General features: G+C 38.4%; 1 protein-coding gene across 5 annotated transcripts in view; it reads right to left on the bottom strand.

Moving 5' to 3' along the window:
- Positions 1-25117, bottom strand: part of nfic (nuclear factor I/C) — a 125753-nt gene that overhangs the window by 47156 nt on the left and 53480 nt on the right. Inside the window, exon 3 of one of the 5 annotated variants that reach the window (XM_073816217.1) lies at positions 9089-9261. The exons of the other annotated variants lie outside the window; for them this stretch is intronic. Within the exon in view, the coding sequence (XP_073672318.1) occupies positions 9197-9261 (65 nt within the window). The 3' untranslated portion in view covers positions 9089-9196. Of the gene's footprint in view, positions 1-9088; positions 9262-25117 lie in introns of those variants that run through there. 5 annotated transcript variants of the gene reach the window in all.

The raw sequence follows: 25117 nt of genomic DNA, 5'->3' as shown, positions 1-25117 counted from the left end.
AACCGAGAAATATTTTCGGACCCATTGCTAACTTCTCCTTCAACTAAGCCATCATTTCTGCTGCCTGACCTCTATACTTTATCACGCTAACCATCTTTAGCATCTTGTTGATTTAATGGCCGACAGCTTAAGAACTTTTCGTCCTTGTACAGTATGTGCTTTCCATACTGAAACTGTCATTGCAATAAATGTGAGGTTACTACTGGTGAAAGTTGTTGCTATTTCTTTTCAAGCGAGCTCCATTTCTAGGCAGGAATCATTCGTCGGCACGGCCGTTTAAGTTTTTTCTTTTTTGGCAGACATTTCATGAGCAGAGGAGTTTGCTGTTGGCAGCCATTTTAGATTTCTCTTTCTCTGCTGTCTGTATCTCTCATACTCACTCTATCCCTCCCTCCTTCTCTAAAGCAAGAACAGTAAGCCTATGTAACCCTACTGAAGACTGCCAGGTTACCCATGTGCCAACTTACTTTGTGCAGTGAGAACAAGGCACAAATGGCCTCTACTAAATGGCTGGCAGAGCATCTGAGGATCCGAAAAGTTGGAGTGGGCAGAGACGGAGAGTCACCGGGAGAATGAGAGAAGGTTTCAGTTGTGGAAATGACCTTACGTGAAAGACATTCCTATGCACTACCTCAGCTATTAAAGTGACTAACAGCTAAATAACAACATGAGCTATTACGCGGTTGGATGCGGCAGGAAGAGTGAGTGAACTTTTACTCTCCTGGAGCCATAAGAAAATAGAAGCAGCTTGCAGATGAGTGCTGAACGTCGGTAGGATCTTCTCCTAGAAATCTGTGATACACTGAAACACTTAAAACAACCCAGAACACTATATGATTAAAAACATGCGCATAAAAACTAACAGACTGTTGAGAGTAAGAACTACTGTATGTGTTTTTCACACACTTAAGCCTAGCAGCTCAACTCTTCAAATCAATGTAATGTTTCCAGTAACAGGCTACTTTTTCCATGCTAAGCAGAACAGAGTGATAAAATGCTAGATTTATGGTTTATTTCACATTTTATTGAACTCACAGCCACACAACTGAGAAAACACTGGTTGTATGCTGTCTCCTCTCCTCTCCCTTTAATATTGAGTTAAAATGGCAAATTATCAAGTGATATGTTAATTTAAGTTGCTATAAGTGAATGATGTCAGTGAAAGCTACACTATTAAAAAAAAAAGTTACTTAAAGAGATAGTTCACCCAAAAATAAAAAATACCCCATGATTTACCAACCCTCAAGCCATCCATGATGTATATGATTAAAAAAAAATTCAGACGAACACATTTGGAAAATGTTAGAAAATGTTCTGGCAGTTCCAAGCTTTATAATGGTAGTAAATGGTGCTTTGGATTTGAAACCCCAAAAAAGTCCATCCATCCTTCACAGAAGTAATCCACATGGCTCCAAGGGGTTAATAAAGGCATTTTGAGGGCAATCAGTGCAATTTTCATAGAACAATATCAATATTTAAAACTTTCCAACATCACCTAGCTTCCAGCACTATAGACACGCATTCACGAGACAATCAGTTTCAAGCGTAGGATGAAATGTACGAGACATAAGGTACGTTTACATGCAACCAAATAATCTGTTTGTAATCGTATTGATGGCTTGATCGTATTGAAAAGCCTTCATGTTAACACCTTAATCAATACGATTGAGGACGATCATATGCAAATTTGGATCGTATTGAAGGGGGTGGTGTACTCAGATCTGTGATCCGATCAGCAGGAGAAAAGTACGCATGTAAACACGTGAATCGTAGTATTTTCTAAATCGGATGCAAAAATATCTTGTGCACATGCGCAGAACATTTGTGCTACAAGTTTACGTATTATATTTACCTCTTACATCACATGATTCTCTTCACAGAAACACGCAATAGCAAGGCATAGCATCACACATTATTAAGTTAACGTTAATGGGGTCACACGCTCTACAAGCGATGTACTACATTCTGCAGCGTTTATGTAAGTATTAAAACATTAGACTACTTAAAGTAAAAAAGAGCGTTATGCCTTTTGAAAATTATGTTTTCATTACCTATATCTGAAAACTTCTTAAAGCAACACTATGTAGTTTCCATGTAAAAATGACTTACAGCTCCCCCACGTGGTCAAAAAGCGCAACAGTGCCTGGTATCAGACACTCTTCTGCAGACAGGGGGAGGGGTGGGGCTGTGTTTCCTACCCTCCACCGCCACTTTCAGAGTGTGCTTGTAGCAGCTAGGAGACTGCTCAGGTTGCAGCAACAGTACAATTTGTCCAGTTAAAAGTTGTTCTATCACTAAAATAATTTTAGAGACATTATTTAAAGGTAAAAAAAACTACATAGTGTTGCTTTAAGGGCAACTTTCTCCAACTCAATTGTGACTTTTATCCAGAGATAAAACGCGAACTCGATGAAAGATGCTGTCCGCAGCGTAGCGTTGCCAAGTCCTCTGATTTTTTCGAGTTTAGGTTTCCACCGTTTTTTTTCTGCGGGGTAAAGATTCAATTATTTTGTTGCTAAGTTATGGGTATTTGGGCCATGAATTGTCATTAGGATGCTTTTGGGCTAGTTTTGAACGTCCATTGTATGGTTTTGAAACGCGAATCTGGCAACCCTGGCTGTGCGCTTGCACAGACTTTCGGTTCAGATTCTATATAATTTACATGTAAACGAACCTTTAAATCAGATTGCAATGTTTAGGGTACATGTAAACTGTATCGTCATAACCCTCAATCGTATTAAATTTGGTCGGATTGACAACATTTTGTGCATGTAAACATAGCCATAGTGGTGTAGTAACAAATGCTGAATTTTTTTTACTATTTCCTAACTGGTGACAATATTTTCAATTTCATTTATATAGTGCTTTTCACAATTGTTTAAACACACACACACACAAAAAAAATCGATGGACAACGTAAGCAGCAGAACCGTACCATACTAATGTAACGTATTGAAGAGCATGCTAAGTTAAACCAATGTCAGCTGACTCCCCAGGGGTTTAAAAAAACCATAGGAGAAAAAAACCTCATGGCTTTTTTAGTCAGTAAGGAAAAGTCCTAGGAGAAAAAAACACACAGAGAGAGAAAGACAGACATAGCTGATTCTATAGAGGATATATTATATAATAGGTAAGATTTTATGTTGTATGACAACGTCAAAGTACTGTAGCTTCCCCAACGTTGTAACAGCATGTGTATCTGTATCTGGCCTGTAACTTCATTCATAGCTGAAGCTAAATCGATTGTGGAGGACAACCTTTGCCCTACCACACCCTTATGTTCTCCATCACTCAGAGAGGTGACCCAGAGCCAAACTGGCGTGGCAGCGGTACATCCAGTGACAATGAGACGGTTGGACTGGAGGTCATTCAGATGGCGAAATACTGAAGCAATTATGAGCTGTTCCTTTACACTACAACTGTGGAATTTCAAATGCAACAGAGCGGAAAAAAACAAGCCCTTATTAACCTTGTGTAACCCACACAGCATGGTATAATACTTTTCGTATTGTAACACAAGAATCACTTGTTTGTGCCACAAACATAAATAATACTTCATATATAATGAGAAGAGGTTTGCTATCACTTTTCTACGCAGACCGATTTCTCCATATTTTTTGGAAATTGGGGTGGGCTGTTTTGATTCGGATCACCTGTAGTGGTAGAAACAATATACTGTATAATATCCTAGCAATCACCCAAACCATTCTAGCAACCACAAAGCAATGAGCTAAGCACTATAAAATATAAACAGCATAGCGACACCATTGCAACGGGCACTGTATAGCCACGCATAACACACAAATTCTACTATTAACATTAACACTTCAAGGACTTTTTGGGGTCTCACGGATGAAACTCTAGGCACTGTTTAGATGAGAGTCAAATACAGTAACTAATTGGACTGTAATTTTTCAATATTTTCATTTCAAACCTTTCCCTAACGATGGGATTTTTGGAAAAAAGCTTGACAGTCCTCTTGGGTTCTGGCAGTAATTTTCTTAGTGAACTGACATGGGCCTGCAGGATCTCAGCCAATGTGGCATCTGAAAAACCGCAAGTGGTGCCTCAAGAATCTTTTAATTTTTACAGTCGAAAGTATGCTTGGAAAGTGTTTAAACCATTTAACCAAAATATAGCAATGAACACATTCCTGACTCTCAAACTTAACGGGAATCAATGGAAGACCCAATGCCAACAATCTTGAAATGATTGGAACTGAATGCTTGGCTTAAAGTTAAATACACTTCAGACTGCTGTAAATCACAACACGGCGGGAGACAACACACAGCATAATGCAACAGCACATCCAACACAAAATACCACAACACTTATATAGTTTTTTTCCTTTACTATCTCAGTTTCATTTTGTCTCTCTCTCGTATTCCTTGTAATCCCCCTTGTCTTTTTCTCAATCTCTCTCCCTCTCTACAGTGCTCCCAAAAAGTTTGCAGCTTTAATTTCATTATTCATCAGTTTTCTGCTGAGAACCAAACACAGTGAATGCAAATCACTAAAAGTCTCTCTCTATCTCTCTTCTGCCTGTGTCTCTCACTCTTTCTGCTGAGGATAGGAGGTGTTGTAGGAAAAGTTATTGATCCGGACCATAGCAGTCACATCCACCCAATAAGTCATCAACAGTAAAAAAGTCTGTGTGTCAGTTTGAGAAATCAACTTTTTTATTAGAGGGCAATAATTGCCCACCGGAATTGATTTTTCGGGGACATTTTTACCTTTATTTTTTATTTCACCATATAAAACAGCAGAATGCTGACAATTTTAAACATTCAAAGCGAGTCAATAAACCAAAATAAATTCTTAATCTAAACAATAATTGTTATTTTTACCTCATTCAATTCTGAAACTGGTGTTTTTGAAAGATAGAGAAAGAAATATAGGGAGTGGTATCGTTGAGCATTTCTAAGTCTGGCGGACTGCACTCGGCCCTTGGGCCTTTGTAGATATGAATCCACATGGGAAACTTTAATGGTTAATCTTAATATCTTATGAACATCAGTGTGCAGCTAAATTCAATGCAGACCCTTTCAATGGGAGAGAGCCAGGTTAAGTGATACGAGCAGTACAACAGCAGGCTCTATTTTCATGACCACCGGATGTCAACAAGTGCTACTGATGAGAAATTATGGGTCTTCTTTATTTGATGGATCTCGCTGCTGAGAGGAATGGTGGGAAAAACATGCAACGCTCCATGAAAGAGCATACAGGACAGAGAGAGAGAGAGAGAGAGAGAGAGAGAGAGAAAGAAAGAAAAAAGGGAGTGAGCGAGAACGTCTACTAAATCTTTCTGTGAAGTTGCTGAGGTAAGGAGAACAGAGGCAATGCTGCAAAGCTGTCGTTTACTGAAGAAATCCTTTGCTTTCATGTGGTCCAACGAACACAGAGGGAATCAGAGATAGACACAAGGAAGACTGAAGGATGTTAAACTCAGTTTTATAGAAAAATTTTTAAAACAAAACCTGAAGAATAGATAGATATATAAATCAGAGCAGTGAAAACAACAATTATTTTTAAATAATAGTAGTAGCCGTAGTAGTAGTATTGGTTACTTGACAATTACATAAAAATCTGTATCAGTATGGCTAAAAATTTATTTAATGACAGAAGAAATAGACAAAACACAAAAATAACAAGGGTGAGAAAAATTAACAACAACAACAAAAAATAAATGTGTTCTGCCTTAGAAAAGAGAGAACGCATATTCTGCAGACAAACCCTCAAAAATGGACAACAGAGGACGCAGAGTCATGTCAACAGCTGCAAAAGTTAAATGACAATCTTGACTTTAACTTCTCATCTCAACTACTGGGGGAAGGTTTGTGAGGAAGTAGTGGGTGAGCGACGCTGAGGGGAAAATGGTAGGTGGGGGTAATTGGCCCCCAATCTGACCTTTCCTGCTAGAATGCAGCTTCCTGTGGTAGAGGGGCATTATGGGACGGCCTGAGTCTGACAGTAATAACACACTGCAGCTATTTGCTCAATCTGAACGCCTAGACAAATCACAGCCAGCTGGTTGAAGACAGGGGAGGCTATACAAGAGTCACACTGCAGGTGCAGACCTACACACGCATATGTGTATGCACACACTGCTGCATGTGTTTTTATGACCTAACAATGACCCCTAAGGATCATATCTACCCTCAACTGTCTGGCTTCACACAAGAAAGAGTAAAGCAGGTTTTATTATGATTAAAGTATTTTTATTATTTTTTTGTTAAATCATTCAGGTGATGCTACTGTAGTGTAATTTAAATTACAAACTTTAAAGGGACACTCCACTTTTTTGAAAATATGCTCATTTTCCAGCTCCCCTAGAGTTAAATATTTGATTTTTACCATTTTGGAAACCATTCAGCTGATCTTCGGGTCTGGCGGTACCATTTTTAGCATAGCCTTGCACAATCCATTGAATCTGATTAGACCATTAGCATCTCGCTTAAAAATTATATGATATTACGCAGTTTGAGAGTATAGTTCTTAGCCATATCTGCCTAGAAAATTGCAACCTTTAATTTTCCGTCGGTCTTAGTACACGATTTTACTACAAAAGAGTCCAGTTTTAAATAGGAAAATATTGAAACTCTTTGGATATTTTTGAGATGTAATGCTAATGGTCTAATCAGATTCAATGGATTATGCTAAGCTATGCTAAAAGTGGTACCGCCAGATACAGAGATCGGCTGAATGGATTCCAAAACAGTAAAATGTCTAATGTTGAACTCTAGGGGAGTTGGAAAATGAGCATATTTTTTTTTTTTAAAAAGGGTCCCTTTAACAACTCAGCTTTTACATAGCTGTAAGGAACACAAGCAAAAGATTTGCTCTTAATACAAAGACAAAAACAACACACAGTGTATCTCAACAGAGCCACGGGTAAGCATCACTATTCCAAACACATGACAAGCCTAATTGCTTTTTATTAAAAGCATTAACGCGTCAATTTGCCAAACACCTTTTAAACTGACAGCACACACATCACTACATATAATCAGAAACATCTGTCTCAAGTTTCTTTCAACAGCAAACAATGTTGGCTCAACACAAACGTTTTACACTGAAAACATCTACATAAATTGACAATTATTTATGAATAGTGTTCCTGTAGCTCTATGGGTTTGAATCTCAGGAAGCACACATACTACATAGCAAATTTTTCCACTATCGGACATCGGCTAAATGTTTAAAACAGCAGAAGAATCAACCAGATTAATTCCGAGCAATCAAAAGGCATCAGAAACTCATGCAGTGTGATCATTTTGAATTGGGTGACAATGAGTTACAGTTTGTATGCTCTGAACTTCTAGGATTTCAGTGCATAATAATTTAAAAAGCAAAACTATCGGTATTGGCAGATTTCATTTTAAGTATACAAAATATTGGTGTATGCACACAAATTTTGTATCTGTGCATCCCTACTAATATATATATATATATATATATATATATATATATATATATATATATATATATATATATATATATATATATATATATATATATATATATATATATATATATATATATATATATATATATAATTACATTTTATTGAAATTGAGATTTATACATCATCCAAAAGCTAAATAAATAAGCTTTCCATTGATGTTTGGTTTTTAAGGATAGGACAATACTTGGCCAATTTAAAAATTTGGAACTAGAGAGTGCAAAAAATCTAAATATTGAGAAAATCCCATTTAAAGTTCAAAGTCCAAATAAAGTCTGTATACATTAACAAATATCACTTATGAAAAGGTTTGCTTTAGCAATCTCTACTTGCTTACCGCTGTAATTGCCTTGCCTAAGTTATGACTGTTTTTGTGGTCCAGGGTCACTAGTCTTGTGATAAGGTTTTAGGCAGTATACAATTGGCATGATGTTTAACTGAGATCATAGCAGCTTTAGATTTATTTTATTTATTTATTCATTTAGCTGACGCTTCTATCCAAAGCAACTTACAATTGCTATATATGTTAGGGTTCACGCCTCTGGAGCAACTAGGGGTAAAGTGTCTTGCTCAGGGACACAAGGGTGCGTCACAGTGGATTCAAACCCGGGTCTCTCACACCAAAGGCGTGTTTCTCTTATCCACTGCGCCTTCACCACCATAAATATAAGTGTTTACAAAAACAATCAAAACAACCACGCTGAACCATTGACTAGTAAAGTGTCACATCCTATGACTAGTAAAGTGCCATACCAGTTCAGGAGATTCTTAACTGTGGCCCAGAGAGTCATTCAACAACAATAGAGATTGAGGCCGTAGTTGAAGAGGGCACTCTAGGGTTTCACTCGCATTGTGAGCGAAGAATTATAAAGCTCCTATTTTTTTCTGCTTTTCCGCAAGCCACAATATAAAAACCAGATGTGTATGGCGTATTCCTTTCAAGTTATTTTTGGATGAGTTTCATAGACATATTAAAATATATATTTATGTAAAATGGCTCAAACCACCCACCATAGACTTTGGATCAGCTATAAAGCACTCGGCCTGCAATTTAAGCGTAGCATGTCATTTGTGAGGACGCATGCAGAGTGCACAAATGCTGGCATGTAAAATTATGATGGTAAATGATTATGCACACACACAATATTTATCAAAATTATTTAACAAATGCATATACGTTATGCGTACAAAAGATGTACATCATGCACCCCGTGCCAGTGCAGTGAATATCGGCATTGTAACGGTTCCAATACGGTGTCATTTATGTGAATTGTGTGTGTGGGAAAGCTTTAGCGGCTACCAATCTGTGCCTCCGCTGTCCAACATTTCCATGATTATGGGGACGGAATTGAGAAAAGACTTAGTTTGGGTTTCCATCAAAACATTCGCTGACATCTCTAATTGGCCGTCAGAGTTAAAGAGACAGCGGAGGCTAGTGAAGGTCACGGCAGTCGGGCAGATCTCGCAAAACACAACTCCCCTCCATCTCCATTTTGGGAGTGGAAGCAGGGCAGGGCTGTCTGGGTGGGCGCAGGGACCGTGTTTGGTTTGGAGAGGTCTCCAAGGCCAAAGTCAGGCCTCAGCCTGTGTTACTTCCACAGTCCTCATGGTTTCGTCTCAGCTCAAAATTCTTCTCAAATGGTGGTTTCTTATGCCTAGCAATGTGGTCAGGGATCCATAATAAATAGTAATGTTCCTCCACTGAGGTCTGAGAGGCATCAATCCCCTCTGATCTTACACCCGGGTCTCCGGTTCCTGCTCGGCTTTACCGGAACAGACCAGCCACAGAACCTGAGCCACTGCAATGAACACAAACAATGCAACCTCTTCAGAAACCACAACAATAGCCAATAACCTGCCTTTCACCTATTTGAAAGTCCAAAAAATGAATTCGATATTCACTCAAACTCAATTAATCAGTGATAAATTCAGACTAAAGCAAGCAATGACTAGCAAATTTAAATTATCGCAGTATCAGAAATGTGCTTATCTCAATATGCAATGGGTTACAGAAACGTAATGATTTTAATACTTCAAAAAGTTATATAATTTTCACTTTTTAATACATTTTATTATAATTATTGGGATGCGTGCAAGGAGCCTGTATCATCAGTAGGGGGCAGCGTTGCAGGAGCCAGTGTCATATTGATGGATGGTGAATAGCATGGCTTGTGATGAGATGTGGAAATTTCCAGTACTGATATTCTCAATCCATAGTTGATAGTAAAACCTTCATAATTCAAGTGCACTAAATACTAAAAATAGTTTTGCAGGCACAATAAAATGAGTTACACATAACGAACATCCATTAAACACACAGTTGTTGTCATCTTCCAGAAAAAAGTGCAACAGCCTCATAAAGTTGTCCAGTTCGGCCAGCGCACCACTCCAGCTACACGCAAGAGTTTTTCATGCTTTTGCCACATGTCATGTCATGTTTGTTCTTCATGTGAATTAAGGGAACCATAAAATCTAGCCGGGTGTCTGAGGGTGCTAACCACCCCTGGTGGTTTGTATTGTGGTGGAGAAAGCGGTTGTGTTCCCTGTCTGAATCACAGATACACACTGGCCCCGTTTCTGTCGCTCTCTGCCTCGGGCTGTTGGATCCTCCTGCCGTCACGTGGCAGCGTTCGCTGCTTCAGTGTGGCTTGGCTGTGTGCGACAGGCTCTCCGTCCAGGACTGATGAGGGCTTTCCTCATTCAGAAGGCTTGGAAAACTCTACTGGCGGCTGTGTAGTCTGAGCCCTGAAATCTAACCATTGATCTTCATTTTGGTGCGTTTTCAAAGCAAATCTTTGTGTAGTATAAACTAAAACATCTGTTTCAAAATGATTCAGAAATTCATTAACGTAATTAAACTCATATTAAAGATGACGTGTTTCTTACGATGTTACAATAATTGCCCCTCACAGCTTGATCTAGGGCTGCACGATATGCAATTTGCTAAATAGTGCCATTAACAATATGCAATATGATAAGCTTTACGTTTATTAAATCGATTTTAACTATACCAAAAGGTATTTAAAAACTGAAGGTCATGTAAACAACTTACGTTTAACCATTCCCTCCAGAAAAACGTGATTATGCGATCGCATGATTCAATGCATAATCAGCCAAAGTCTGCATATTTATGCAGGGGCCGCATTTTTTAAATACGCCGCACTTTCGCTGCATAAATTACAGATTTCTGCTTGCAAAATATGTGGGGCTTGCTTGATTTCATAATCCCCGCATTTTCGTAGCAAAAAGTCATATACATCTTAGCAGAAAGTTGAAAAATGTTGCAATTACTTCACACATGCGCAGCCATGTCCCCTGTTGTTAGGGTTGGGTATTGGCAAGGTCCTCACGGTACGATATGTATCGTGATAGGTGTGCCAAGATACAATACAATACAATACATTGCATGTTGCGATACATTGCAATACTTTTTCTTTTTTATTAAAAAGTAAATAAACAGAGCTGAAATTTTTTTTAATGCCAAAGTGCATCCACACGTCTGCTTTGAAAGCTGCAGGTGTTTTTTAATTTTCTGCAATTTTCTCACCCCCGCTAACTTCTGAGACATTGGCTGAATGGTTGTATATGACAGACAACTGGACAGCGACAACTACAGCAGCGGCGGAGGAGGTTGTTTGACGCAAAAATATCGATAGTAGAGATTGAAATATAGTTAGCTGTATCAATATTTTTGCACAGCCCTACCTGTTGTCATGAGAATGTTAGAAAGTGACATAATTATGCGACGTAAACATCAATGAAAAGCTGTAAACAGTTATTGCAAGTTCACACAGTTTTTGCAAGTTCACGCAATTTCATCACGTAAAATTGCATAAATATCCTGCATATTCCATCGCATTTTTTAAGAAAACTGCAAGATCAAGGATTTCTGCCCACAACAATCACAAAAAAACTCAGCGTTTTCTGGAAGGACGTTTTACATTTATATTTCACTTTTTCATTGATCATCTATACCAGGAGTTTTTACTCTTTATTATCGCAAGAAGCCTTTTGTGAGGCCCCTTCCTAAAATATATAGCATTTCTATATTAAATTTGTATAAAAAAATTAAACTGTGCAAAATAAATAGTAATTGTGGTATTACAAAACTACATATTGTCTCCAAAGTAGACCTTTAAAATATTTGCTTTTGTTCTTTTTCTCTAGAATTTTCTGGTGACACCTTAAAACTTTCTGGGGGACCCCAGTTTGAAAACCCCTGTTCTATACCAAAGCATGATTATACACAACTTTGAGAAGTATTAAAATAATTCAGTAAATGCTATTTACATATAGTGGTTTTACATATTTTCAGTAATTGCGGTATATAGTGCCTCGCTATACCATACGTTCAAAAACAGCACTCTGTGTTAACCGGCTTGTCACGTATCTAAAGAATAACAGTTATCTGTTCCCTATTTTTCTGTTTATGCTCTCTCTGGGCCTTGCACGTCACTTCTCTGCAGGACGGGTCGATTATCAGTCCAGACAGAGCATTACTGCACTCTGTTTTACTCTGATTACACCGGCTGCACGTTGCAACTGATCGTCTATCTATACATTTCCATTTAAACTAAACCATATTCAGGGTGCCCAGTCCGACAAGTGCAATGTGACAAAATGCAAATGCTGCATATTAAAGTTGCCGTTTACTATGTGGCTTAAAGAGAACACCGTATATAAATATTTTAACAATGTCAGCTGTAACTTCGCCGTGCTTGTGAACATGTGCCATCTACCCAGCTGACCCCTGAACACGTCCGGGAATAGTGATTTGCTGTCCTTAAACGCAGTTTAAAACCTCCTGTCTGAAACATATGGAGGTAATATATCACAACTACCGTAGGTTCGACCTCCGAGGACGTTTGGGGTTCTGCCGGCAATCGCCAAAATACGTGGAGAGAATATGCATCTGTATATTAAATGTGATACCGCCCCATTTAACTTGAGACAGAGTAATGTGTGCAAGACAGGAAGAGCACGCCAAACAGAGATTACAACAGTGACGTAACACCGCTGTCCTCGGATGCCCCTTCTTCAGCAGAGGCCATCTGTGCCCCTCCTTCAGCAAACTTACTTTCCCTCGCCATCCCTGCCATTGATTTTACCTCACTCCCTCTGTTGGATTTTTATGATATGCTTTCTGCTACAATGCAGCAATGTGGCAAACATTAACATTAACCTCAAGCCATCTGGACTACTCATTATAAACGAGCAATATCTGCTTTTCAACCCCCCACACCCCCTCAGTCTTTAACTTTATTTATTTTTTATTTTCCCTCAAAGCCACATTAACCCACTTCAGCAGTTTCCTGAATTTCGTCCAAGCGAACGCTGCAGTTGATGAAAAGAATTACAGATCATGAAACGCACCAAACGCAGGAGTCGATCAAATTAAATACACAAATGTAAACTACCGTTTTTGAACCTTAAAGTTCAGGGATCGCTATTTAATTTTAATTACACACTTTGGCATGTATATGGTTTGTAGTACTGTATGCATGAGACTAAACAGATAACTAAAGAGAATATGATCACATTTAAGCTCTGCCAAAACATGATTAAGCCATGGCTAACACCTTTACCAGTAACCAGTAACAGTGATATAACCCAAACCACAGACGTCACAATAAACTAAAGCTCTAAATCAAGCAAGTTGTGCCTGTGAAACGTTTCAGACAGAATTTCCAGTGATCACCACAGAGTGCCATTCAATGTGGCCTCCATCAATCTGAATAATGTGCAGTAATAACAGACGTTACGGCGGGGAGCTGAGTCCCAGCAGGGCCGATGAGTGCTGCAGGGACCTGGGCGGCTGCACGCCGTGTTATAAATAGCATGGAAAACCCTGATCAATATTGGAGAGACAATAGAGTCAGCCAAGAAACTCAATCTCTTGTCTCATGCATGCAAGTGTCTGGCTCTGAGTGCATGCAGGTATTCTCGCCTACGGCAGACACATACTGTACAGACAGTCAAACAATCGATAAGTTGTAGAAAGTTATAAACAATGCACAGGAAGTTTTGGTGCTTCTTGGCTTTAGTATAAGGGAAGGATGCAACTGTCACTTTCAAGATCTTGTGCACCTGTAAAACTCAGTGAGTAGAGCATTGTGTTAACAGCAAAAAAGATCATAGATTCGAACCCAGGGAACACACATACCGATAAAAAATTGTTTATCTTGTAATGCAACGTGAATAAAAGCATCTGCCAAATGCATACAAATGTAAACAGACCACCGAAAGAAAGATTGGTCATCAATTTACATCATGTATTTCCTTACATTGTGATCCTTTTAATACTATGGCCCAAACAAAAATAAACAACAAAAATAAGAAAGCGAATGATAAACTATCAACATGTTTGGGCAGTTTGATAGAAAAGGCCACTTTACCTGTCAATACTTTCAGTCTCAGTGGGCGATTCTTGTGAAGAGTAAATGTCAACATATGTAAAGAGACATGTTTTTGATGCAGAAACTGAAAGCAGAACTGCGGTTCAACAGGATTTGTTGTATTTACTCTGCAGGGAAAACTCAGCAATGGCTATATGGTAATTATAAAGATTTAGGGCTTTACTGAAAGGTTTGGGGCTTAAGCCTTGGTAGTGCAGCACTAATGCCGCCCATGTTCAGACTTATTTCTTTGGTCACTGCATCATATCTCTTAATGATTAACCAGATGCATTTTTAAAAGCATTTTAAAGTTTACAATAATAGTAAAAAACATAATTAGTGGATTCTTCCTCGGTTTAAGTATATAAAAAAGCATTTATTCGCAGGGCAACATTAAAAACACCAATGTGTATCGGCCCTAGCAGGCGTTTATCACAATGCCAGAAAGAAAGGTCTGGGACGATTCCTTTAGAAAGGTCCTTATACCTGTATGTGCCATTTAGGTACAGATATGTACTCCTGAGGAACCATTATGTACCTTTGAGGTATCGTACCAGTATATACATTTGAGGTACTTATGCACCCTTTAGGTATAAAAGTGTAATTTTTGAAAGGGTACCACCACCACAGTGAAAGCTTTTGTAAATTTTTTCTGAAAAGTGCCAAAAATTCTTACTATTTTGCATACTTTTTTAATGTGTCGACTGTCGAGACCCCTGCAAACTTTTTCCTTCTCTTGTGCTTTATCTACATTTACATTTATTCACCCATAGCATCCACAATTGAGAGTGCAATGTGTCTCATGTAAATGCCCTATAAAAAATGCACAATCAAAAATGAAACTAGCTTAAATTTTCTAAGTGTGCCTTTCTTAAAAAAACTTTATTTAACCAATTAGTGGGTTGACTGACATTACATTAAAAATATGTTGGGAATTACCCACAATTCTTTGCCCAACATTGTTTGATTTCGATTGTTGAGCATAATAAGGGGAATACTATACAACTCTAATTCCTACTCATGCAGTCGAGTCTCCTCTGAGCTGTTATCTATCTAGCATGAAGTTTCATGGCAATTCATGGGGCAGAAATACCTTGAACAGACTATAAGGGCTGAGCGAAGCTTTGCGGGTGGGGTGTCACGGAGGAGCGCAGCTGTGTAACTCAAACCTCCGAAACAGCTGGTGCCAGCATTTTCTCTCTCCACCTAATCCCCCAGCATGCCATTTTATTCCAAATAAACAGACATAGAGAGCGGTCCATATTTTTCAGGGTGGGCTTAAGCGCAGTTAGGTATAGATTTTCCTGCCTTCAATCACTTTAATAAGGAATACTGAGAGTGAAAGTGAGATAGAGAGGAAAAGAGAGAGAGAGAGTGGAAAGATTGACCCTCTCTTTCCAGGCCAATCATTTTGGGTCTTTTGGCTGAGCCTTATAAAATATGATCTGGATTATATGAAGAAAAGTTTCTTCCTCAAATGGGACCCTCGCGATATAACACAAGACCCCCACAATTAAGTGAATTTAACTTTAGACACAGTCTGGAAAAAATATGGAAGTGGTGAAATATGTATTTTTATTGCTAAAAATCCCGACAATGTTTTTCAAATTCCTATATGTCACTGTGTGTGTCAACAAAAACAACACATTTTATATATTGGTTCCAAATATAGTAGTTGTCTTATGATAATTAAAAAATGTAGCATGTCAATCAAATCATCTTTTGAAGTGTGCAGTACCTGTTCTTTTTCTAATTCTGAAAATTTGGATGGATGGGTGGATGATGAATGGATGAATAACAGACAAAAGCCAAGTCTGTATGTGGTTTGTAAAAAGTGACATAATGAAGAATTATGATTTCAATGCACCTTTAAGTAAAATTCACAAGGCCTAAGAACAATTTTTATTTTGGGCCTCATCTCCCCTGAGTCCAATGTATAAGGCTATTAAAATTCTGCACATAGCAATAACTACAGCTTTTGTCAAAACTGAGTAATTGGGTTGACAATGACCTCTTCTAAAACAAATCTAAACCCAAAGAAAACAGAGCATGACATTTACAGTAACTACAATTGAAAACCCACCCAACCCCTTATTCAGACTCCAGCTTATAATGCCCCCATGAGCATCACAGCTCCATGTGGCAACCACTAGGCCACATCTCAAAGTTTCAATGCAAATGAAAAACTTTTGACTTCTGAGCTCATTCATTTTGTGCTGTCATGATTGTTTAGGATTTGTGGGACAGAGCTTTAGCAAAACCTGCATCTATTCATGATGCATTGTGTGATGCACGCTTATTTTGGCCCATAGTGTCGCACATAAAACCTCCATTCACTGGCACAGGACGGACCGGGTTTCCCCATTGCTCGTAAATAAAGAAGTAATTAAACCTAAAAAAGATGTAGTCAGTCGATCGGGGTGCATACGGAGTAATCCGAACGAGCAGCAGGATGAAAAGGCAGAATGTGTTCGGCAGCGTATGGCGTTCCATCCGGCACAGAGGTAATTGTACTGTGAATTCAGACAGCTGCCTCTCTCTCTCTCTCTTTCTCTCTGTTCACACAGCTGTAGCCAAGCAGAGTAGAGGTTTTAATCAAAACATAATGAATTAGCCAAGTGTGGGTGGGGGCAAAACAGTTGAGTAAACTCAAACAACCATATAATTGCCTTTTCTCTCTCTATTTCTCGCCTGTCATTTCCAGGTCTCCCCTCCTCTTCCTCCTTTTCATCCTTTATGGGGATAAATCGGGAAGGGGCCGTATGCCAACCATGCCACCAGTGATGCTGTCTGTCAGGGCTGGCAGTGCCCCATGCAGCCCGCGGGCAGCTGTCTGTACGCAGGAAACAGAAGGGAAGGGAGGGTCCAGGAGAGGGATGCGGGCCATCACACAAGGAAGACAGGACATGCACATTTTAAATAAAATATAATCTGAACTGTAATATTTTGTGTTTCCTATATTTTAAATATGAGATAAGAAGCATCAAAGTTTAATTTCAATCATTGATTTCTATCATTGACATGGCCTTAGTCAATAATAAAGATATAAATATTCACAGGACACCACATGCACAAAGTATTTGTACATAAGCAACTATCTGCCACTAACAATGCTGCTAGTGGGCACCTGCTTGCATTGGCCAATCCCTACATCCCAAAGCAGATAGACTGCCAAAACCTTTTCTGTCCTGCGTATACTGTGTCTGAAAACAGGCCTGTGACCTCCTTTAAACAGCCGGCTTGTATATAGAATAACACATCGTACACATCTGCTAAACGTCATGGCTTTTAAAGAGTTAAAATCGAAAAGAAAACAATTAATTCAACTATATATAATAATTACATATGCACAAAACATAAAACTATTATCACAGGACTCTCTCTCTCTGTGTGCCCCCATACTGCCTCTACTGGCACAAGGGCAACATCAATCTCTGTCTTATTAACAGTTGTTTGTAACATAGGATATCAAGAAAGCTGCTTGATGGGCTCACACCTCACATTCACAAATGAGGCACAGTTATAAACCCCGACAGCTATTTTGAACAGTTTTATAGGGTAACATGATAGACTGGTGTACCTTAAGCAGACCACTTTACATTGCGTATGAAGTGGAAATGAGTAATTGTTTGTGTGTTGCTCAGATTTTCTCTAAGATTAATGACTGTGCACAAACACACACACACACACACACATGTATGCGCATTTTTTTACATTTGTACATTTAAGAATTTCATAAAATTAACACTGTAAAAATGTGCTGTAGTTATGCAGCTGTTTGCCAATAACTTACTGTAAATTTAAATTTCTGTTATTTACTGGAAACAGTTTGTTCAAAGTTACAAATGAACATTAAACATTAAAGGCGGAGTGCACGATACCTGAAAAACGCTTTGGAAATGGGAGTCAGGTCGACTGCTAACACACACTTGTAGCCAATCAGCAGTAAGGGGTGTGTCTACTAACCAACATCGTTGCCTGGGTTGCTTATGTGTGGGGCGGGTCTATCAACAGAAGGTCCAGATTCTATTGGGGAAGGGGCGTGTTTGTTTAGGTGATTTTAAATGTCAACATTGGCTTTCAGAGATCATGGACCCTGCCTTTAACAAGTTTTTGTCTATAATATACTGAATAAAATTACAGCCTCATGTAAAGCTGCCAGCAATATTGTAATTTCTACAAAAATTTTATATACGGATTTAAAAAGCAATTGTTTAAATAATCTAGTTCCTCATTCACATAAATACAGACATTACAAATGTATAATAACTATTACCTATATAAAATAGTAGTTGAATTTACAGAATTTCCTAAAAAGTACATCATAATATACAGTAGAGGCCAAAACTAATGTCCGCCCTAGGACAATTAATGTATTTACCCTTTATTCAAACAAATTAAAAGATTTTAAATGCAAGTTGTGTAGTTGCGCTTGTGTTAACTAAAGCTTAGCTCTGGGACTAATTTAAGAAGGCTTGGCATTAAAAAACATGCACAAATGACTTCAGCAATCAAAAACAAGGGAGGATTAAAATCAGATTAAATTGTAGTCCGTGTATGTATATAAACATAAATATGCACTATTAACCCTGTCCTGAGGACACCTATCCTCTATCTCCCCCCATGGGTATCATTCTGTTTACGCAGCATGCCACTGGTGTCATGCCAACTGCCCAGCAGTACATCCACATACAACTCTCCCTCATTATAACCCTAAGGAAGGCCGTGGCAACCACAGGCGCTATTAGCGGGAAGGGCAGTTTGGGTTGTAGTACCGAGGTTAGCGTTTAAGCTGCGGGGAGCAGATTGTTTCCAGCGCATGTCATTCCTTTAAAACCCGATCCAAATGCTACAATAAAGAGCTGCAATATGGGAGCATGTTTGGGCACCCACACACAGCGCTTGGCGTTGAGTTTTAATGGAGAGCACGATCTTAATGAGGCATTTCAACGTAAATACGGCATGCGCTTGAGCGATGGAAGAAAAAACGGACCCTGGTGTGACCGCAATGGCTCTGCAACAATATTTTGCCACGTTTACCGGTATTGTTATTTTTGACTCCGGCTCTCTGTATTTATTGCTTGATTTCAAAAATCAATATTGACAATGTGATGCTTGGTAGCCCTAAAACACAAGGTAAGAAAAGAGTCGGAAAAAGGAACATTTGAAAAAACCCATTAGCGCGACCGCGTGTTCGAGGGGGAAGAGAGGAGAAAGGCGCATTAAAAACAAGCAAAAACAAATTAGAAGGCAGCTAGGATTGGCACGGAAGAAAAGAACACATGAAGATGGAAGTTAGCATGGAAAGAAACACAAATAGAGAGAGGGCAAGAAAAACACGATCAAAGCCCTCCGTGTAACTTTCTATTTCTCACACAGGAAGACATACCACGCACTGCCCATGATCTGACCTCACTGTTGCAATGACAAGTGTGGCAGCTCCCTAATGAGAGAGGTTAGGATCTCTCAACAGGCCAATCAACACGCAGCAGAGTGGTGGATGGGTGGGGTCAACAGCTGTCAATCAAAAAGCATTCTGAGAGAACCCTTAGGGTAGGTGCTCTGAATGAAAGGAAATATTGTTTTTAATTATGGCATTCATACTACACTATGTTCCTCTTAAAAGTGCTGCAGAAAGCAACAAAGATGAAATGTTGAATTTAAAAGAATTTTGAAGAGTTGTGACAAAAAGGAAAACAAAGAGGTTAAAAATATATTTCCATTTGTGAAACAAACCTTTTTTTAAAGGTGGCATAGAATAGAAAGCTGTATTTACCTAGTAATAGGTGAATAATAAGAGTTATGTAAACCTTGTGCATGCAAAAGACTTTTGATGAAAAGAGCCCAATCTCAACATAACACCGACTGACGTTACAGTTGGATGTACACCCCAACATTAAATTGCACATTAAATTAATTACAATGTTGTTACAATGCTAAAAACAAAGTTGTGACTGCTAAGTTAGCGCTTTATGCTAGTAAATGCTATATGCTAACGTACAGGCTGAAGTACAGTTACGCTTTGCAGGTCCATACTGAAAAAACACAAACTTACTTAGAATAATTGATAGTTCCTAAAAATGTGTATTTTTAAACTTTGGTTTTCTCACAAAACGACGAGTGCTTACAAATAAAAACATTTTTGCATGCGTGAATAGTAAAATGTTTTTTGGTAAAGCTGCTTTGAGGGGAAAAGCACTACAGAAATAAAATTGACCTGACCTTAACCACATCTAATACTTTTTAAATATACAGTCTTTAAATAGCTATTATTGTGATTTACATAAAATCATCCTACATTATATATAGAGCATTCTGTGAAATCTTTAAGTAAGACCATGTCAAAGATTTGAAATTGAATTGAAATCAAACTTTGATGTTCCTAATCTCATAATTAGATTTCACAGACAGGGTCACATATATTTAATAAAACTGACACATGTTAGCTTCCATTTAACGGCGATCTCAGTTTCTCAGAGACCAGACCAGCAGCTTGTCGATGTCAGATGGAGGTTAGCTGACAGCAGCCCGCTGTGTGAAAAACTCAGCACTGCCGCAGAGAGCAGCGGACAGTAAATTAAAGCGACAGTTGGGATACGTCATACCAATGAGCCAGATCCCTTTTACCCGAGCCAATAGTATGAAGTGCGCCTCGTTCAAACCCTGTGCGCAAAATGAACAAAAGGATATGGATTAAGATCTCACAGGATGCTTGCCAAGCATTAGAGAGTGAGGAGGTGAAGTAATTGCATTTGAAGTCCGCAAAGGACGTTTATTAAGTTTGACTTCCTTTAACATATAATGTGGTTTAAACCCTGAATCAGGCAATATGGACTGCATGGACTGGAAAGGGCGGCTGATTTTACTGATAAGGTGATGCTAATGAGTAAAAAACAAAAAGGGGAGAGTCCTTGTTGTAACATCTGATAATATACCAAGACTTTGAAATATCCTGTAAACGACAAGTTGAACCAGTGCGCACACTAGAAATGTGGACTATTCTGTAACTACTTGACTAGTAAAACACAACTAGTGAACCGAAGTCAGTGCTCAATGGCACAACAATGGTAAATTATTTCTTTGCATCGCTTGTCCTATGGTTCGAGCTGCAGGCTTCAAGTCTTCAAAAAGGGTTCGTTGCAGCAATGCTATACATGCTACCCATTTTTGGCTCCCCAATGAACCTTTTAAGTTAAAGGTTTTTAAAAGAACCATTTCTAGCTAGCTCAAGCCCATACAGTGCAAACCAAAACATCTGGTCGAGCTTTAGGATCTACTCTCATTATCATACGCAATGACCGATAATGAAAATGGCAGAAGGGATAAATTGCGGTGACGTGCAGAGGAATATCAGGAATGGAAAGACAAGCGAGGTTAAAGGAGAAGTGATGGTTCCCATCTGTGCTGTGTGATGAAGTTTACTATAAAGAACCCTGCACACGTTCATCATAGTGACATCACTGCTGCGATTCAGAGGACATACTTAAGACTTCAGGTACTGTGAAGGGCAAACTAAAAATATATGTACAGGAGTGTCAAATACGGTTGTGTTCGCATAATTACTGTAAATGAGATGCACCTACTGTGTGAATGCAGCTTAATTGTGAAGCTTAAATGATACAAAGTCCGGTAAAAAGTGATGACGTATCTCCACTAAATGTGTATTAAAAGGTGAATGTCGTAAAAAAAAAAACATTAATCGACCACTGGAACATGCATCACAGAGAATCAATACCTAACTTAAGTTTGATACACATAGACACCGCTTATAGACTTCACAACGGTAGAATAACTCTTCGAGTTTCGAATCTTGAGACAAACGCTTTGCACAGAGTTCACCGAAGTTCAGAGTCTGACCCACTCAAGAAAGTCTGGACAAGCTTTTTCAAATGGGGCTCCCACTCCAAAACAACCACTTATGCATCATTTGGCCGTCAATGCGCTGGGCAATCTCGCTCTCTAACTGCGAGGATTAAAGGCAGCCTCTTAATTGCTTCCTTTGAGGGCAGAGAGGATTAGATCAGAGGGAATGCCGAGGTGATGAGGACCCCGGCGCCTAAACTGGGCTAAAACTACAGTTCTCCCAGAATTCCCTAGTGTAAATCAGTGGGCACGATGCACACATTAGCATGGAAGGGTTTTCAAAGACTTATGAGGCATCGCTGCTGTCACGGTGCTATTTAAAGATTTTTAAACTTTTATTTTAGTTGAGTGACAGGTAGGGCAATCGGGGGGTTGTGAAGTCCACATAGCTTAGAACTTTGCTGCAAAATGGAAAGGTTTTAGCATCAAATCCTGAAAGATGAACTATTGTATCACCACTAGAAAGTATTTATTTTTTAATTTTTATTATGTAGTTTTGCACATCCAGGCTACCTCAGATTAACCGAGTCTCTCCTACAGTACATTGTTAATGATAAAAGCAACCTAAATGGCAAATTAGTAATTTGTCCAGTCATTTTAGTTTACGACACAAAATCCCACACATCCTCACCAGAGGCTCTACGATTGGCTCTCTGTGTGTGGTTTACACCGGGGTGGGCAGACGCGCTTGTCACATGCTGCTGCGAGGGACGGCACTACAAGACATTATAAAAGCCACAACCCACTACACAGACACCATGTGTGCTGGAACAGATACACACACACATCAGATGTGATACAAAGGCACCATTCACAACCAGCTGAAAACACTTTTACATCAGTAACAAAAAATATTGTCGTTTTAAGCGTACAATGCCAAGGGAGTATAAAGCCCTTATAACCACAATAAACTGGCAGACCTGGTTTACACATGCGTAAGAGTATGTGCATGTGAAAGTGTGTGTCCTGTCTTTGGCACTGATATCAGGATGGTATGCAAAGCCAAGAGAGGAAGTCAACCAAGACTGGCCTGAAAGCTTCTGCCCGCCTCTCATCTCTGTCTTTCATCTGTCACTCCTCTCTTTCACCACTTTGATCTGCTGCTCTCTGTCAAACATCTCTCAACCTTAAGATCTTATTCCTCCATGGACCAATCCCAAAGTGACTTCAAAGTCAGACAGAGAGAAAAAGACCTTTCATCCCCTTCCGCTTGCTGGGTAACTGTAAAATGTTCAGTATATTTCACAGATAGCTAATTATGCTAACTGTGGCAATACAGACTACGCACACTAAAAATAATGTAAAAATGCTATTATACATTTTTTTTACTGTCACTTATAGTGAAAAATTGTAATGGAAGACATTACATTTTTACAACAAAATTATGTAAAATATTTGGTTTTTGAAACTGAAAATCTTACATTTAACAAGGTTATACAAGTACTTCTACATTAAAATATTGGTAAAATTATGTTTTTTGCAAGTTAAAAATACCACCCATCCCTAAAATATACTGTGAAAAAGGTAAAAAGGACGTCCCTATAATTCACTGCACATTACAGTGTAACGTTTAACATTTAATGATATCTTAATAAAAATAATGTTTTGTTACATATTTGTTGCCAGATATGTACATTAGGGTGTTAAATATCAGGTAACAAATTATGATTTAAAAGTTGTCATACTGCATTAAACTTGGTCATCATATCCAACTCTTTACGGGGTTTTCTGGCAACCGCAGCTGACAGTTTTTTTACCATAAAAACAACAGATTTTGTAAACCGAGAGCAAACAGAACATTTCAACTAACTAACACACAAAAAGCTCACTGTCAAAATGAAACACAGCTGAGTCAAACTAAAAATTAACTAAAAAAACTACAATTTCTAGAAGCATCAATATCTCAGTGATGGATTTATTGAGATTAATTAAAGACAAGTATAACATGTGAACAGATTTGTGCATCATTTTACAATGTAAAATGATTCAAGCCCTTCTTAGAAATGACACATTAAAATTGTGTTCAATTAATTTAAAATACCTCATTAAGAGCAATAAGTATATATATATTTAATTAGTATAACACAAAATAAATATCTACTATAATTTATTGATTTCTTTTTAATTGCGTTAACACAATTAGTTTGAGTTTGGGTTCTGGAAAAAGAATTTCCCAGCATGCTTTGCATGCAACTGCTATTGGAGAGTAATTTTTTTAATTAAGTGTTATTTTATGCATTTTTAGGTAAAGAGAAAGACTTAATAGTGTTTAATGTCCGTTTATCTTATTGATTTAGAAGCGTTTGTGTTATATTTTCTCAAATTGTTTGGTTACCAGAATTGAGTTCTTCAGACTACACTACATTGAGCTACTCAAACTACGCTAAATCGAGTTAACCAGACTACACTAAATTGAGTAGAGGCAACGAATTGAGTATTGCCATTTACTTTAAATTGAATTGGACTAACTCAACATATTTTTATAGTGTAAAGCAGTTTTTTATGAGTTAGGGGTACACATTCATATTGGATGGAAATCCTGCCCACAATTTTATTGAGTTAATCCAATGAATCATTTTTTTTTTGAGTGTATCATTTTTCTTACTACACAAACAGTGTAACTGTGTGATACATAATATAGCTTTAAACAAGTACAGCTTACATTTAATGTGGCTAACTATAAAATAAACCCCAGTACTGTTCAAAAGTTTCTTATACATCCCTGCAAAAAACTAAACTCCTAATCTATAAGTGCGTGCTTTTCATAACCTCAAAGACATCTGGAAGACATGAAGCCCCTCAAATGGCAAATGACAAGACAAATTGCCTGACTCACTCAATTCAGCTGAAACACGGTAGCCGGTGAGGGAAATTTTTGCAATGAATAATACGTTAATGTGTCATCAATGGTGTTGTCATGGCGCACCACATTAAAGCAAAATTCTGCTTTCACGATGCTAAAGTTTCTGGTAAAGTTATAGATATTTGCGTCAGTGTGTGCTGATGTGCGTATATATGAAGTTTCATTTATCGCAAATGAGTTTCAGTAATGGCATTTAAACGGAGCTGTCAACGCAGATAAAAAATGAGAGTGCCACTTCCTGTTCAGGGGGGAGCGCCTTCCGTTGTCGTCATTTCAGACATCGTTGTGAGACAAGTTGAGTCAAGATGGAAAATGATACCAATTTAATTTCCCATTTGTGGTCCAAAAAGCATTCGTTCAGATGCATTGTGAGAGTAAGGTAAATCAAGGGGTTTCCAACCTAACTTGACAAAATCTGTGCAGAAGGTAAAACTTTGATGTACCCAATTTCAATCAAACATTTCGGTTTCGGTCCTTCATAGTTGCAGCTTGCTGAGTGACTTGCTATATCTCATGTTATTGCTATGTAAATTA

The sequence above is a fragment of the Paramisgurnus dabryanus genome, chromosome 11 (genome assembly GCF_030506205.2).
Source record: "Paramisgurnus dabryanus chromosome 11, PD_genome_1.1, whole genome shotgun sequence".
Classification (NCBI taxonomy): Eukaryota; Metazoa; Chordata; class Actinopteri; order Cypriniformes; family Cobitidae; genus Paramisgurnus; species Paramisgurnus dabryanus.
Note: the sequence above shows the minus strand (reverse complement) of the source record. Positions and strands in the feature narration are given on the sequence as shown.